The sequence below is a fragment of the Amphiprion ocellaris genome, chromosome 5, assembly GCF_022539595.1.
Source record: "Amphiprion ocellaris isolate individual 3 ecotype Okinawa chromosome 5, ASM2253959v1, whole genome shotgun sequence".
Classification (NCBI taxonomy): Eukaryota; Metazoa; Chordata; class Actinopteri; family Pomacentridae; genus Amphiprion; species Amphiprion ocellaris.
In genome coordinates, this window is record NC_072770.1 from 28,697,754 (window position 1) to 28,713,216 (window position 15,463).

At 39.3% G+C, this 15,463-nt stretch overlaps 1 protein-coding gene across 1 annotated transcript; it reads left to right on the forward strand.

The window, feature by feature from the left end:
- The first annotated feature begins 1,397 nt into the window (after positions 1–1,397).
- On the forward strand, positions 1,398–14,613 carry LOC111563230 (myosin heavy chain, fast skeletal muscle-like). The gene is made up of 40 exons (XM_023262201.3): positions 1,398–1,458; positions 1,740–1,955; positions 3,562–3,705; positions 3,798–3,954; positions 4,049–4,076; positions 4,172–4,283; positions 4,367–4,459; positions 4,570–4,633; positions 4,722–4,820; positions 4,907–5,010; positions 5,119–5,257; positions 5,381–5,499; positions 5,609–5,758; positions 5,910–6,080; positions 6,172–6,478; positions 6,650–6,723; positions 7,853–7,940; positions 8,018–8,135; positions 8,211–8,334; positions 8,439–8,575; positions 8,709–8,964; positions 9,146–9,388; positions 9,468–9,644; positions 9,727–9,872; positions 10,127–10,217; positions 10,337–10,726; positions 10,856–10,982; positions 11,066–11,184; positions 11,298–11,494; positions 11,651–11,834; positions 11,924–12,089; positions 12,453–12,577; positions 12,664–12,972; positions 13,056–13,259; positions 13,343–13,468; positions 13,564–13,734; positions 13,825–13,929; positions 14,048–14,143; positions 14,232–14,363; positions 14,469–14,613. Exons 2-40 carry the CDS (start codon positions 1,752–1,754, stop codon positions 14,487–14,489), a joined length of 5,817 nt encoding a protein of 1,938 aa, XP_023117969.1. The 5' UTR covers positions 1,398–1,458; positions 1,740–1,751; the 3' UTR covers positions 14,490–14,613.
- Positions 14,614–15,463: the final 850 nt, after the last annotated feature.

A 15,463-nucleotide genomic window follows, 5' to 3' on the forward strand; every position in this document is an offset into this window, starting at 1 on the left:
ACAGACGTAGATCAAAAGGCCGTAAAAACACAATAAGCCTCTTGAGCATGTGGCATTTGGCTTGAGTATCAACACAAGCCGGGTGCTATATTTGAGTTTTGCCCTAATAAGACAGAAGATTTCAGAGCAGGCATCATGTAACACGTTCATTGAAGACAGAGGCTCATTATATCTTGTGGGTAAGCGCTTCAGAATTTCTTCTTCTTCTTCACTGCTGTAAGTTGATCCTTTTTCCAATGGAAACAGTGCCTAATGGTCATCTACCCACACTTTTAAATTGTGCCGTCTGTGTGTCATATTCCTGGCAAAAATGTTTACTGATCTTCAATGGCAGCATCATCTATAGACATTCCACGAAGAAAACAGCTTAAGACCGAATGCCCTAAAAATGCTCACAGAAGAATTGTGAACTTTGATCAACACTGGAAATCCCTAATCATGAGGTCATTTTTAAAAGACAAAAAGGAAGAAGAGCTGGCATCCATCACTCAGCTGCTCCACATTTAGGGATTGTCTCAGTCCCCCTTGTGTCTCCCCTAAGAACAAGAATAAGAACAGCTGTTGGCACTGTTGTGAGAGGTAATCCTTTGGCAATCCTTCCTTTTCTTTAAAGCTCATTGGCACTCATTTCATTTTTTAATCATTTCTGACTTGTAAGGACTCTGAAACTGTATATCAGTGACTTTTTAAAGCTTCTCCAAAGCATTGCAAAGAAGCTACTGTTGTGCCAAAGCACATTAAAAAGATGCATTAGTCACACCTTTGGACTGTCTGTAACTGCTGACTTAACTTTGATCAGGTACATCTGTACCTTCTTTACATAAACAGTAACACAAACAGAGCCAAGTTCTTACACGCATGCTGCATAGCAAGTCAAAAAACACATGCATGGAGCTCAAGATGTTGCACTCCTCTTTACATTTTCCAACAATAAATATGATCAAAGGCAACACTAACGGCAAGACAACAACCTAACTGTTTGCCAGTAATCACAGGCACAGTAATGTAATTCTCAACACTGAAATTTAAATTCCCAACAAATTTTAAACCTGTCAATCATCTGACACGAAGGACATCACATAAACTTCGTAATGGCATGGATAGAGAGAAGAATTACTGCACAAGCATAACACCAGATGGCATGACCAAATACAGCAACACCCATGCAGTAGGTCCCCATCACTCTATATAAAAGGAGCAGCAGACCACCACCACCTGCACATCCACCCAGCAAAGGTAAGTTTCAAAGGGGCATTTATATTATAGTACTTTCAGGCATCACAGCAAAATAAGCCAATATTGTGTATTAAATACAAACATTTTATCAGATTAAAAATCTATCAAAAATAACTGTATACTTTTTTAAAGTATAAAGAGGTTAATATTTGCTCCTTATTTTTCAGAAGTTCACATTAAAGCCTGCAACAAACCCTTCTGCTCACCTGGTGTGCTCTAAAGGTAAATCAGATTCATTAGCTGTCCTAGAAGAAAAATAAGTAACAACACATATGTACTATATATGTACTACTGTTGTGAGCATCACAACTTTTTGGTAATTATTAAAGATGTGACGTGATAGTAGCTACCTGTATTTAACCCTTCTTAATGGCAGAGCACTAATTTGACTGCAGTGCTGTATCATTAATTTGACATAGTAGAAGTTACTATTCAGAGTACCCATCTGTCTACTTTTCTGGATTTTAAAATGAATGACTATTGTGTTGTTTCCTCACTTGCAGTAAAGGGTCATCATGAGTTCGGACCCGGAAATGGAGTGTTTTGGCCCGGCGGCCATTTATCTCCGCAAGCCAGAAAGAGAGCGAATTGAGGCACAAAACATTCCCTTTGATGCTAAGACAGCCTATTTTGTTGCTGAGCCCAATGAAATGTACCTCAAAGGGAAACTGGTGAAGAGAGAAGGCGGCAAAGCCACCGTGGATACTCTGTGTGGAAAAGTGAGTAGGCAACAATAGGACGAACAGCTTCACATTACTTTAGAATAGTTTGATCTAATATCTGGACAGCTGTTACATATGATAACTCTGACATGGTGATGTAAAAATGCAGTTCAAAATCAAATCTAAAAAGTTAAAAACAGAAATAATTACAGTGAGGGTCTACTTTAGACCTTACTGTAGGGGAGTTACAGTTAATAGTCGTAGTACTGTTTTATGTAGTGTGTGGACCGATGTGACATATGATAATTCTGACATGGTGACTTAAAAGAGTAGTTTAAAATAAAATTTTAATTAAAAATAAACATGCATACAGTGCGGTCCAAAGAGCACAGTCAATCAATTTTTTATGTACACCTAGAAGATATGAGAAAGTTTGAAGATGCACTACTGCACTATTTCAAATTTTTTTGGCATTGTCTTGCAGCCATAGTTTCTCTGCTACAAATATAACTGTACTTCCAACAGAACATTTCTCATTAAGCAGCATTGTGATAGTGGGAAGCATGGCATCCGAATTAAGTGAAAGTGATAGTGTTATTCTGAACAAAGAGCAGCTTTCCAAGCATCAAAGACAGCTAGTGAGCAGTGCATGGCACTCTAAAATGCTTTGCAGAAAGTAGATGAGGCAGACCAAAAGTCACCACACTATCAGAAGATCAACACATCAAGCTTTGTTCCCTGAGAGATAGAAAAACAATTTCATTACAAAGCCAGAATTTGCTACATGAAGAACACTCCACAAAAATAAAAAAAAACACTTCTCAGGAGTTGAACAAGGCCAAAAGCTTGATGTGGGCTACGATACACAAGAACAGCGGATGGCTCTGAAGGTCTTATTCACTGATGACTCCAGATTTGACATTTGTGGCAGTAAGAGAAATGTGTATGTAAGGAGATGAACAGGAGAGAGAATGAGCTCACAATGTAAAACCCACAGTGAAACATGCTGGTGGGAATATTCAAGTCTGATGATGTTTTGCTACTCTGGAGTTGGATGATTGCAACACCCTGACCACAGGAGAAGTATCACTCTATCTTTCAGAGACATATTTCACCCTCTGGCTTGCATCACTGTAGAGAAAGATTCCTACTGCGGCAGGATAACAACCCTTAACACAATGTGCCGCATTGCAAGAACTCCTGGAAGACCAAAGAAGACTGTGGAGTCACTTGATCTCAACCCCAATGACACTGACGGAGACATTTGAAGAGTGCGAAAGTCAAGCATATATGGCACTATAAGAAGCTCCTTAAAACATCAGTAAATCATGCTGACACAACATGGGTTATCAGGTTTTGCACCACCTTGTGGAGCCAATGCACCTCATGTGCTTGCTGTCTTGAAAACAAAAAGGGGAACATTGTTTGACATTCAACTTTGCATACACAAGCTGATAACATGAAACTAAAAATATTTTGGATTATATTTAAAACAAATGTAAAATTACAATTTTTTTCTGACTTCTTGACCATGCTGTTTATTCCATATTTCAAAATTGGTTTGCAAAGGAAATAAATATTAATTTGAGACGAGCATTGAAGAATCTTTTGAAATGAAACACATTGAGCAACATCTGAATGGCTTTTTCTGTGTCTTTGACAGTCTATCACAGTCAAAGAAGATGAAGTCTTCCCCATGAACCCTCCAAAATTCGATAAGATTGAGGACATGGCCATGATGACCCATCTCAGTGAGCCTGCTGTGCTGTATAACCTCAAAGAGCGCTATGCAGCATGGATGATCTACGTGAGTTTGACCTGACCATCACATCAGTACATAAAACAGGAGGATGACTGCAGAAAACTGTGAGTCACGAATGATGCTGTCTGTCTCCACAGACCTACTCAGGACTGTTCTGCGTCACTGTGAACCCCTACAAGTGGCTCCCAGTGTATGATGCAGTGGTGGTTGCAGGATACAGGGGCAAAAAGAGGATTGAGGCTCCACCCCACATCTTCTCTATCTCTGATAACGCCTATCAGTTCATGCTCCAAGGTATCGATCATTGTGAAGACTATTATGTATTCAGAAATACGGCTGCCAGACTTCAGAACTCCTGACAAAGATATATCATTTTGATGTCTTACAGATAGAGAAAACCAGTCAATCCTGATTACGTAAGTATGAACAAATTTTACAAGTTTAGGTATTTCCAAAAACAGTAACAACTGTGATTTTTAAATGATATTTCTGAACGCACCCCTCAACACAGCGGAGAATCTGGTGCAGGAAAGACTGTTAACACCAAACGTGTCATCCAGTACTTTGCAACAATCGCAGTGTCTGGAGGAAAGAAACCAGAGCCAGTTCCTGGAAAAATGCAGGTAAATGATGTTACACAATATTAACGTGAAATTGAAAATTAAACAAAGTATTGTTAGATTGACAGAATTAATCCTCTCTCTAGGGGTCACTGGAAGATCAAATCATTGCAGCAAACCCTCTGTTGGAAGCTTATGGTAATGCCAAGACTGTGAGGAATGACAACTCTTCACGTTTTGTAAGTTATTTTGATGATTTCCCAGTAATTTGAAATCATAAACCATTTTTTGGTGACAATCACTCACTGTAACAGACTTTTAATTTTGATATCAATCTGCTTCTGCAAAGGGAAAATTTATCAGAATTCACTTTGGTTCAACTGGAAAGTTGGCTTCAGCGGATATTGAAACATGTAAGTATTTTTTAAAATCGTCATGCATTTCTTCAGCTGCACTCCAAAAGAGATTTCCCTTACTTATTTACAACTTAAATCCAAACAGATCTGCTGGAGAAGTCTCGAGTGACGTTCCAGCTGTCTGCTGAGAGGAGTTACCACATCTTCTATCAGCTCATGACAGGCCACAAACCTGAGCTAATAGGTATGAGATTACTTAATTAATCACAGATTGTTTTCAATTTGGTGTATATTCTAGTATAGTAAAATGTTTTTTTTTGCTTTCTTCAGAGGCTCTTCTCATCACCACCAACCCTTACGACTATAGCATGATCAGTCAGGGTGAAATCACTGTCAAGAGTATCAATGACATTGAAGAATTCATTGCTACTGATGTAAGAAAATGACCAAATACACAGCATTATAACAATCTGCCCTTAAGCGTGTCCTAATTTATAGGGCTTTATCAAAATGATGAATTTTGTTTCTTTGAATGTATGCAGACTGCTATTGACATCCTGGGCTTCACTGCAGAGGAGAAGATTAGCATGTACAAGCTGACTGGAGCTGTGATGCATCATGGAAACATGAAGTTCAAGCAGAAACAGAGGGAAGAGCAGGCTGAGCCTGATGGCACTGAGGGTACATTTAACGTTTCTCTTTTGTGTTACAAGCATCACGTTTGAAAACTTCCTCTGCAACAGATTCCTTCCTTTCTCTACAGAATCTAAACTGCTTTACTAAATTTTCTTTTTCTTTTTTCAGTTGCGGATAAAATCTCATACCTCATGGGTCTAAACTCAGCTGACTTGCTGAAAGCACTGTGCTACCCGAGGGTGAAAGTCGGAAATGAGTTTGTGACAAAGGGTCAGACTGTCCCACAGGTGAAATAGTCTGATACTGTCCTGTGATGCTCCAAAACCTCCTAATTAACCCCTGAAAGTTTTAATCATTTTTATTAAGTGATATGACAACATCCATCTGTGTATTCAGGTCAACAATGCTGTCATGGCTCTCTGCAAGTCTGTCTATGAGAAAATGTTCTTGTGGATGGTTGTCAGAATCAATGAGATGCTGGATACCAAACAGCCAAGACAATTCTTCATCGGTGTGCTCGACATTGCTGGCTTTGAGATCTTTGATGTAAGTTTGGGGATACAGTTAAATATTTTTTTGTTTGTTTTTACGTATAAAGAAATGTCCAAAAACGATTTAAATCATATTAAGCAAGTCATATGGGGTTGATACAAATATATATTAAATTGTATTCCACTTTTCTCTTGTTAACATTCAGTTCAACAGTTTAGAACAGCTGTGCATCAACTTCACCAATGAAAAATTGCAACAGTTTTTCAACCATCACATGTTTGTCCTGGAGCAAGAAGAGTACAAGAAAGAGGGAATTGAATGGGAGTTCATTGACTTTGGTATGGACTTAGCTGCCTGCATTGAGCTTATTGAGAAGGTGAGCGGCATGCTGTTCTGTATACTGACATACACAGAAACAATCTGATGACTTGAAAGTTTTGTTTAAAATAATCATTTCATCATGACAGCCAATGGGCATCTTTTCCATCCTTGAAGAGGAGTGCATGTTCCCCAAGGCAACAGACATGACCTTCAAGAACAAACTGTATGACCAGCATATTGGAAAAAGTGCTCCGTTCCAGAAACCAAAACCTGCCAAAGGTAAAGCTGAGGCCCATTTCTCCCTGGTGCACTATGCCGGCACTGTTGACTACAATGTTAATGGCTGGCTGGACAAGAACAAGGACCCCCTGAATGACTCTGTGGTGCAGCTTTACCAGAAGTCTTCAACAAAGCTGTTGGCTCATCTGTATGCATCACATGCCTCAGCAGAAGGTAATGATCATATACTTTGGAACAGAATTTGAGTACCTGTTTTGTTTTGTTTTTTTATTAAATTTCACAGTACACCAGTTTTGTATGTTGGTGGTATAACAGAATAGTCTTTACATTAAATGTAAAAAATCTACATAAGTAAATATTTGACATTTATTCATCATGTTACAGCTGAGGGAGGTGGTGGTAAAAAAGGTGGCAAGAAGAAGGGTGGGTCTTTCCAGACTGTATCTGCCCTGTTTAGGGTGAGCACCACAAATAACAGACTCATTACCTACACTACTGGTCAGAAGTTTTAGGACGCCCCGATTTTTCCATTTTTTAAAATTGAAATTCAAGTAGTTCAAGTCTAGTGAATACCTTGAAATGGTACAAAGGTAAGTGGTGAACTGCCAGAGGTTAAAAAAAAAGGTAAGGTTACCCAAAACTGAAAAATAGTGACACAGTTTAGTAGTGGTCGTAGTAAGCAAGTTTCAGTTTCAACTGTGAAGAGAAGACTTTGAGTTGCAGGTTTGACAGGTTGAATTGTAGCAAGAAAGCCACTCCTAAGACGTCAGAATAAGAAAAAGAGGCTTGCCTGGGTCATGAAACACCGCCAATGGACTACTGAAGACTGGAAGAAGGTATTATGGACTGATGAATCAAAATTTGAAATCTTTGGTTCATCACGCAGGATTTTTGTACGCTGTCGAGTAGACGAAAGAGTGAGAGGTACCCTAATCCAAAACGGCTACCACAGCATTCTGCAGCACCATGCAATACCCTCTGGTATGTTCCTAGTTAGTCAGGGGTTAAACCTACAGCAAGATAATGACCCCAAACATAAGTTCAAGCTATGTCAGAACTATCTTAGGAAAAACAGGACAAGATGGTAAGCTTGAAAACATGGAGTGGCCAGCACAGTCTCCAGACTGAAACCCCATGGAGCTGGTTTGGGATGGACAGAAGAGCGAAAGCAAAGCAACCTACAAGTGCCACACATTTATGGGAACTTCTGCAACACAGTTGGGAAGAACTTTCTGAAGAGTATTTGATTTCCATTGTGGAAAGAATGCCATGAGTGTGTTCAGCTGTTATATCTGCCAAAGGTGACTACATTGATGAGCTAAAAGTTTAGAATACATTTTGGTTTCTAAATTGATTTTTTTTTTTTTTTACTTGATTTGTTTATCTGTACTATGCTTTCATTTCAGAGTACAATAACACATTAACATGCATAATTTCCAAACAAAAAATGGAAAAAATGGGGTGTTCTAAACCTTCTGATTGGTAGTGTACCTGCAGTAAAATCTGCACACCTCCTAATTCCCAGATTCTAATAAAGGTGACATTTATTTACTATAATGTAACAATTCATATTTTTCCATATTTCAGGAGAATTTGGGCAAGCTGATGACCAACTTGAGGAGCACTCATCCTCATTTTGTACGTTGTCTGATTCCAAATGAATCAAAGACTCCTGGTAGGTTTAATATCAATATTAATTTATGCAGCAACTTTAATTATGCCATACAAAACTGAATTTAGCATGACTTCAAGGTCTTATGGAGAACTTCCTGGTCATCCACCAACTGAGGTGTAATGGTGTATTGGAGGGCATCAGGATCTGCAGGAAGGGTTTCCCAAGCAGAATCCTCTATGGTGACTTCAAGCAGAGGTAAGTATGAATGAACCACATTTTTCACAATTTTGTGATCAGTTATTTCTCAACAATCAATATATCCCCTATCAGATACAAAGTATTGAATGCCAGTGTCATCCCTGAGGGACAATTCATCGACAACAAAAAGGCCTCAGAGAAACTCTTGGGCTCTATTAATGTTGACCACACTCAGTACAAATTCGGACACACAAAGGTAACTTAATATGTAAATTGTGGTGGGTGTCTTTAAAACTGCTGCTAAATTCTGACGCTGTCAGTGAGCTTTATAATTTTATATATAACATCACTATTTTTCAGGTGTTCTTCAAAGCTGGTCTGTTGGGTACCTTGGAGGAGATGCGAGATGAAAAACTTGCCATCCTGGTCACAATGACTCAGGCTCTCTGTAGGGGTTTCCTCATGAGGAGAGAGTTTGTCAAGATGATGGAGCGCAGGTACTGAAATGAAGATGATAACCTGAATGTAATTTCTAACTGAATTATGTGTTTTGGGGTTCAACCTATACTTTTTGTTGCAGCTTTCAATATCTAAAAAAAATCGGTGTCCCTCAAAATCTGTTATCCCCAGGGAGGCAATTTATTCTATCCAGTACAACATCCGTTCATTCATGAATGTCAAAACCTGGCCATGGATGAAGCTGTACTTCAAGATAAAACCTCTGCTGAAGAGTGCAGAGACTGAGAAAGAGATGGCCCAAATGAAAGAAGATTTTGAAAAGACCAAGGAGGAGCTTGCAAAGGCTCTGGCTAAGAAGAAAGAACTGGAGGAGAAGATGGTCTCTCTGCTACAGGAGAAGAATGACTTGCAGCTACAAATTCAGTCTGTACGTTAAATTGGGAGGGGAAATTGCTTTTTAAGACACTTGGTTTGGTACAGTTGACTTCATAATTTTCATTTTATGCTACTGCATATCTTACATGGAACCAAGGACTTTTCTACTTTAGTGATCCAGGTGTTTACAAATACAAAACTATCTATTCATTTAAATGTGTTTGTAAATGTAGGAAGGTGAAAACCTCGCCGATGCAGAGGAAAGGTGTGAGGGGCTCATTAAAGCTAAAATCCAGCTTGAGGCTAAACTTAAAGAGACAGCTGAGAGACTGGAGGATGAGGAGGAAATTAATGCTGAGCTGACTGCAAAGAAGAGGAAGCTGGAGGACGAGTGCTCTGAGTTAAAGAAAGACATCGATGACTTGGAGCTCACCCTGGCCAAAGTGGAAAAGGAGAAACATGCCACTGAGAACAAGGTTGGTGTATCAATCATAAGGCCTTAAAGTCCACTCTTAGCAGAATACCAACTCCCCTTTTATAATATTGCAAATGTAGGTCAAAAACTTGGTTGAGGAAATGACTTCTCAAGATGAGACCATTGCTAAACTGACCAAAGAGAAGAAAGCCCTCCAAGAGGCCCATCAGCAGACCCTCGATGACCTGCAAGCAGAGGAAGACAAAGTCAACACTCTGACGAAGGCCAAGACCAAGCTGGAGCAGCAAGTGGATGATGTGAGTAATAATGACAGAAAGTGATTTAAATCTCCTTGGCAATGAAAAACTAAAATTTAATGCCTCATTTAATTCGAAACAGCTTGAAGGTTCCTTGGAGCAAGAAAAGAAGCTCCGTATGGACCTTGAGCGAGCCAAAAGAAAGCTTGAAGGTGATCTTAAACTGGCCCAGGAAACCATCATGGATCTAGAAAATGACAAGCAGCAGTCTGAAGAGAAAATAAAAAAGTGAGTAAATTATGCAAATAATCAGTTTAAGTATTGTATTTATGTCTGACCTAACTGTATTTGTCCAGCAGACAGTAACAATAACATTCTGCTTTTATGCAAAGTTAAAGAATAAAAAAAGAATGATCAACAATAAACCATCAGGAAATTAAGCTCAGAAGTAAAAATCACACTTTGGTCTTGCCTATTTCAAGACACAAAAAATTAATAATTCTGGATGTAATGTTTTTCTTTAAATATTTTTTTCCACATAGGAAGGACTTTGAAACAAGCCAGCTTCTTAGCAAAATTGAGGATGAGCAATCACTTTGTGCTCAGCTTCAGAAAAAGATCAAAGAACTTCAGGTAAGTTATTTATCTTAATATTAATAAAAGTAGTCCACTGAATTTGAATTATTTAAATATGCTTCATCAATGTATGACAAATATATGAAAATGTGGCTGTGTTTGTTTCTTTGTTCTAGGCTCGTATTGAGGAGCTGGAGGAGGAGATCGAGGCTGAGCGAGCTGCTCGGGCCAAAGTGGAGAAGCAGAGATCTGATCTCTCCAGGGAACTTGAGGAGATCAGTGAGAGGCTGGAAGAAGCTGGAGGAGCAACTGCTGTTCAGATTGAAATGAACAAGAAGCGTGAGGCCGAGTTTCAGAAGCTGCGTCGTGATCTTGAAGAGTCCACACTACAGCATGAAGCCACCGCTGCAACTCTCCGCAAGAAGCAGGCTGACAGTGTGGCAGAGCTGGGAGAACAGATTGACAACCTCCAGAGAGTCAAACAGAAGCTGGAGAAAGAGAAAAGCGAATACAAAATGGAGATTGATGACCTCAGCAGCAACATGGAGGGTATTGCTAAGGCCAAGGTACTACAGAGCAAAAAGATTCCCAGGCAACTGAGTCAATTTAAGCTACTCTTCTGCCTTTATTTTGGCTATTATTGAGTTAGATTACGTTGTATTACTTGAGATCAACAAAGCTTTTGTTAATTTCAGGCAAATCTGGAGAAAATGTGTCGCTCTCTTGAGGATCAACTGAGTGAGATGAAGACCAAAAATGATGAACATGTGCGACAACTTAATGACATTGGAGTACAAAAGGCAAGACTGCAAACAGAGAATGGTGAGGATGGTGATTTCATATTTTGGACACCTGATAAAATGCCCATATTTGCATTTGGATTCTAAGTGTATGTCTCACCTTAGGGGAATTTAGTCGCCAACTCGAGGAGAAAGAAGCCCTGGTCTCTCAGTTGACTAGGAGCAAGCAGGCTTACACTCAGCAGACTGAAGAGCTCAAGAGGCATATTGAAGAGGAAGTTAAAGTATGTGCACATTAAAAACAGTCACAGAACTGCAGGGTTGCATGGTTAAAAGAATTCAAAGCTTCAAATTAGGCAAATTTTAGTTAATAAAAACACCTCCATTTCTCTGCAAGGCCAAGAATGCCCTGGCTCATGCTGTTCAATCAGCTCGTCATGACTGCGACCTGCTCAGAGAGCAGTATGAGGAGGAGCAGGAGGCCAAAGCTGAGCTGCAGCGTTCCATGTCCAAGGCTAACAGCGAGGTGGCTCAGTGGAGATCCAAATATGAGACTGATGCTATTCAGCGCACTGAGGAGCTGGAGGAGGCAAAGTAAGTTTTCAGGTTTAACGTAGCATGAACACTACCAATGATAAATTCAGGCACTGAGAACACGATCAGCTTTTAGAGATGTAGAGTAGCATTAAGTCTAACATTTTTTGATTGTCTGGTATTAATTCTGTGACTCCTGATAACCTGTTTTTGCAGGAAAAAGCTTGCCCAGCGCCTTCAGGATGCAGAGGAATCCATCGAGGCTGTGAATGCAAAATGTGCCTCTCTGGAAAAGACTAAACAGAGACTGCAGGGTGAAGTGGAGGACCTGATGATCGATGTGGAGAGAGCTAATGCTCTGGCTGCTAACCTTGACAAGAAGCAAAGGAACTTTGACAAGGTACAGTATTTATTTTTGCCTTTTGATTTTTAGTAAAGGCCATAGAATTAGGAGTGATTAAAATCAATGGGTTCTCTTTATGTTTGTAGGTTCTTGCAGAATGGAAGCAGAAGTATGAGGAAAGTCAGGCTGAGCTGGAGGGAGCACAGAAAGAAGCTCGTTCTCTCAGCACTGAGATGTTTAAGCTGAAAAATTCTTATGAAGAAGCTCTGGACCAACTGGAGACCTTGAAGAGGGAGAACAAAAACCTGCAACGTATGCAAAGTTTTATATATTGAGTCAACTAACAGGGAAAAAAATGATATTGGTCTAACTTTGTAATATTGTACATATTTAACTACTGATTTTTCTTTGTACACTCAGAGTTTTACAAAGCTTTGTCATATGTTTTTTATGAAATGACAGCTTGAGAACAGTGTGCCCTCCAGTGGACCAACAGACTTATTGTGCATGGTCTTAAATTTCGAACTAACAAATGTAACAAATACAATTCTTTCTGTTCCAGTTGTAAGTGGACTGTATATTCTAAATATTTAAATCTATATCGAAATGCCTTCCAAACAAAATATTTATTTCAGTTCAAACATAAATCTAAAAATTTTTTTTACTTTGATACAGAGGAAATCTCAGATCTAACTGAGCAGATCGGCGAGACTGGAAAAACAATTCATGAACTGGAGAAATCGAAAAAGACTGTAGAGATAGAGAAGTCCGAAATCCAGACTTCACTAGAGGAGGCAGAGGTACTGTCTGACAAAATACCTCTGATCAAACACAATTGAATTTAATTTTGCTGAAGCTACACAAAATGTTTTTATTTTGTGTCAAGGCTACCCTGGAGCATGAGGAATCCAAGATTCTCCGCATTCAGCTGGAACTCACCCAAGTCAAGAGCGAAATTGACAGAAAACTTGCAGAGAAGGAGGAGGAGATTGAACAGATTAAGAGGAACAGCCAGAGAGTGATTGATTCCATGCAAAGCACTCTGGATGCTGAAGTCAGGAGCAGGAATGATGCCCTGAGAATCAAGAAGAAGATGGAGGGAGACCTCAATGAGATGGAGATTCAGCTGAGCCATGCCAACCGCCAGGCAGCTGAAGCCCAGAAACAGCTGAGAAATGTGCAGGGACAGCTTAAGGTGTGGTAGCTTATTAAATAATATTGTAACTAGAGGTAACTTTATTTAGACTGCATTGCAAACATGTTTTAATATTCATTTAGGATGCCCAGCTGCACCTAGATGAGGCTATCAGAAGTCAGGATGAAATGAAAGAACAGGTTGCAATGGTGGAGCGCAGGAACAACCTGATGCTGGCTGAGATCGAAGAGCTGAGAACTGCACTGGAGCAGACTGAGAGAGGCCGTAAGATCGCTGAGCAGGAGCTGGTGGATGCTAGCGAGCGTGTGGGACTGCTGCACTCTCAGGTAAATGATGCTTCAAATAAGGGCATGTGAAATACCTGATAACTGAAAGTTACAGTGCATATTCCAAACTATTATTTGTGCAGAATACCAGTCTAATAAATACAAAGAAGAAGTTGGAGGCTGACCTGATTCAGATCCAAGGTGAAGTGGAAGATTCTGTCCAGGAAGCAAGAAATGCTGAAGAAAAAGCAAAGAAGGCCATCACTGATGTGAGTCATCCTGATGCATGTCTTTGCAGTAGACATTTCTGCACCAAATAAAGCAGTCTGATAGCTGAATCAATACAAAATCTTTAAATTTTCAGGCTGCCATGATGGCAGAAGAGCTAAAGAAGGAGCAGGACACCAGTGCTCACTTGGAGAGGATGAAGAAGAACCTGGAGGTGACGGTGAAGGACCTGCAGCACCGCCTTGATGAAGCTGAAAATCTGGCCATGAAGGGTGGCAAGAAGCAGCTCCAGAAACTGGAGGCCAGGGTAACTGTCATGAGGAGCACACAACATAAAATTACTGAAAAGTAGGCCAACATTTGCATTTAAAAATCACTTAATTCTTCCTCCATCGAGGTTCGTGAATTGGAGGCTGAAGTTGATGCAGAACAGAGGCGTGGTGCTGAAGCCATCAAGGGAGTGCGAAAATATGAGAGAAGAGTGAAGGAGCTCACTTATCAGGTCAAATGCTACTTATACACCTACATAAACTATCATAATAGTATGTAATAATGAAAAAATCCCACGTATGCAAGTATTAAGTCTATAATACAATCATGTGATTCATGATTTACATCAGACTGAGGAGGACAAGAAGAATATTGCGAGACTCCAAGATCTGGTGGACAAACTGCAGCTGAAAGTGAAATCCTACAAGCGACAGGCTGAGGAGGCGGTGAGTACACCTAATTCTTATAATGACACTAAGTTTGAGAATGTCATTCAGTCTGCAGGTCTTAAATCTACTGTGGCTTACCATACAGGAGGAGCAGGCCAACAGTCACCTGTCCAGGTACAGGAAGGTGCAGCATGAAATGGAAGAGGCTCAGGAGCGTGCTGACATCGCTGAGTCCCAAGTCAACAAGATGAGGGCAAAGAGTCGAGAAATTGGCAGGGTAACAAAAGAGCTATCTGATATGAGTCAAATTTGTAGAAATGCTATTTAATAAAACTTGATTAACTGGTCAGATCTTTTACATGCCATTTATCTGCCATTTCAGACAAAGGAAGCGGAGGAGTAACGAAGACATGAAGATAATACAGTAACAAGAAGTCATACAATATGAATATCTTGTTACTTGTTCACTTTAGCATGTTTAGCATGCTGTCATAACTTAGTCAATAAAAAGTAGATAACTTGTTGCATATTCTGTGCCCACATCTTTCTTTCTGAGTGACTGAAATTACAGATTAAATCTTTCAAGCCTTCAGGGGATTCAGATTTATATTAGGTACACGTTCACTAAGTACGTTCTAAAATTAAATATAACTGGGTTTTTATTGGGTTTTGGCAGTTATTTCCAACCATCTGATAAATAAAAATACCTATTACGTTGAATAAATAAACCTCTAATTGGCAAAACATGTTTTAAAAAGGGAAATTTCTACTTTTATTCTTAATTCTTATCATTTCAGCATTAGTGATTTTCCTTTGGTGCTGGCTTCAAACTAGTTACAGGGTGCCAGAAATTCCTCTATGCAAGAAAAACCCTGTTTAAGAATCAAGTAGGCTACATGGCATAATGTTATACAGACAATATCACATATAACCAATTAGACCTATAGCTCTTCTAGGTCCAAGTTAGTTCAAATTCACTAATTCGCTACATATTAACTCTACTGCAATGACAGGACTAAAGAAAAAAACAATCGAACACTCAACTTTCCTTCTATTTCGGATTTCTGAAATGTTATCCACTTAAACTAAAGAACATTCTAAATCCAATTATGTGCATAATTAACCAACAAAAAAATCAACATTTAAAATGAGTTGTTTTATTTTCCTGTAATTTAAACCAAGAATATGTTTAGTTTCTCAATCTGGTACACCACTACTGTCTAAATATAGTCACAAAACACATAAATGATCGTTATCCCACTGTACTGCCTCAGTTTCTTGCTAATATTTCTATCTGCTTTCAAATGGCAGTTCTTCACATTGTAAGCTAAAGACCTGCTTTACAAAGTCAGGCATACAATGTTATCGAGTTATCTA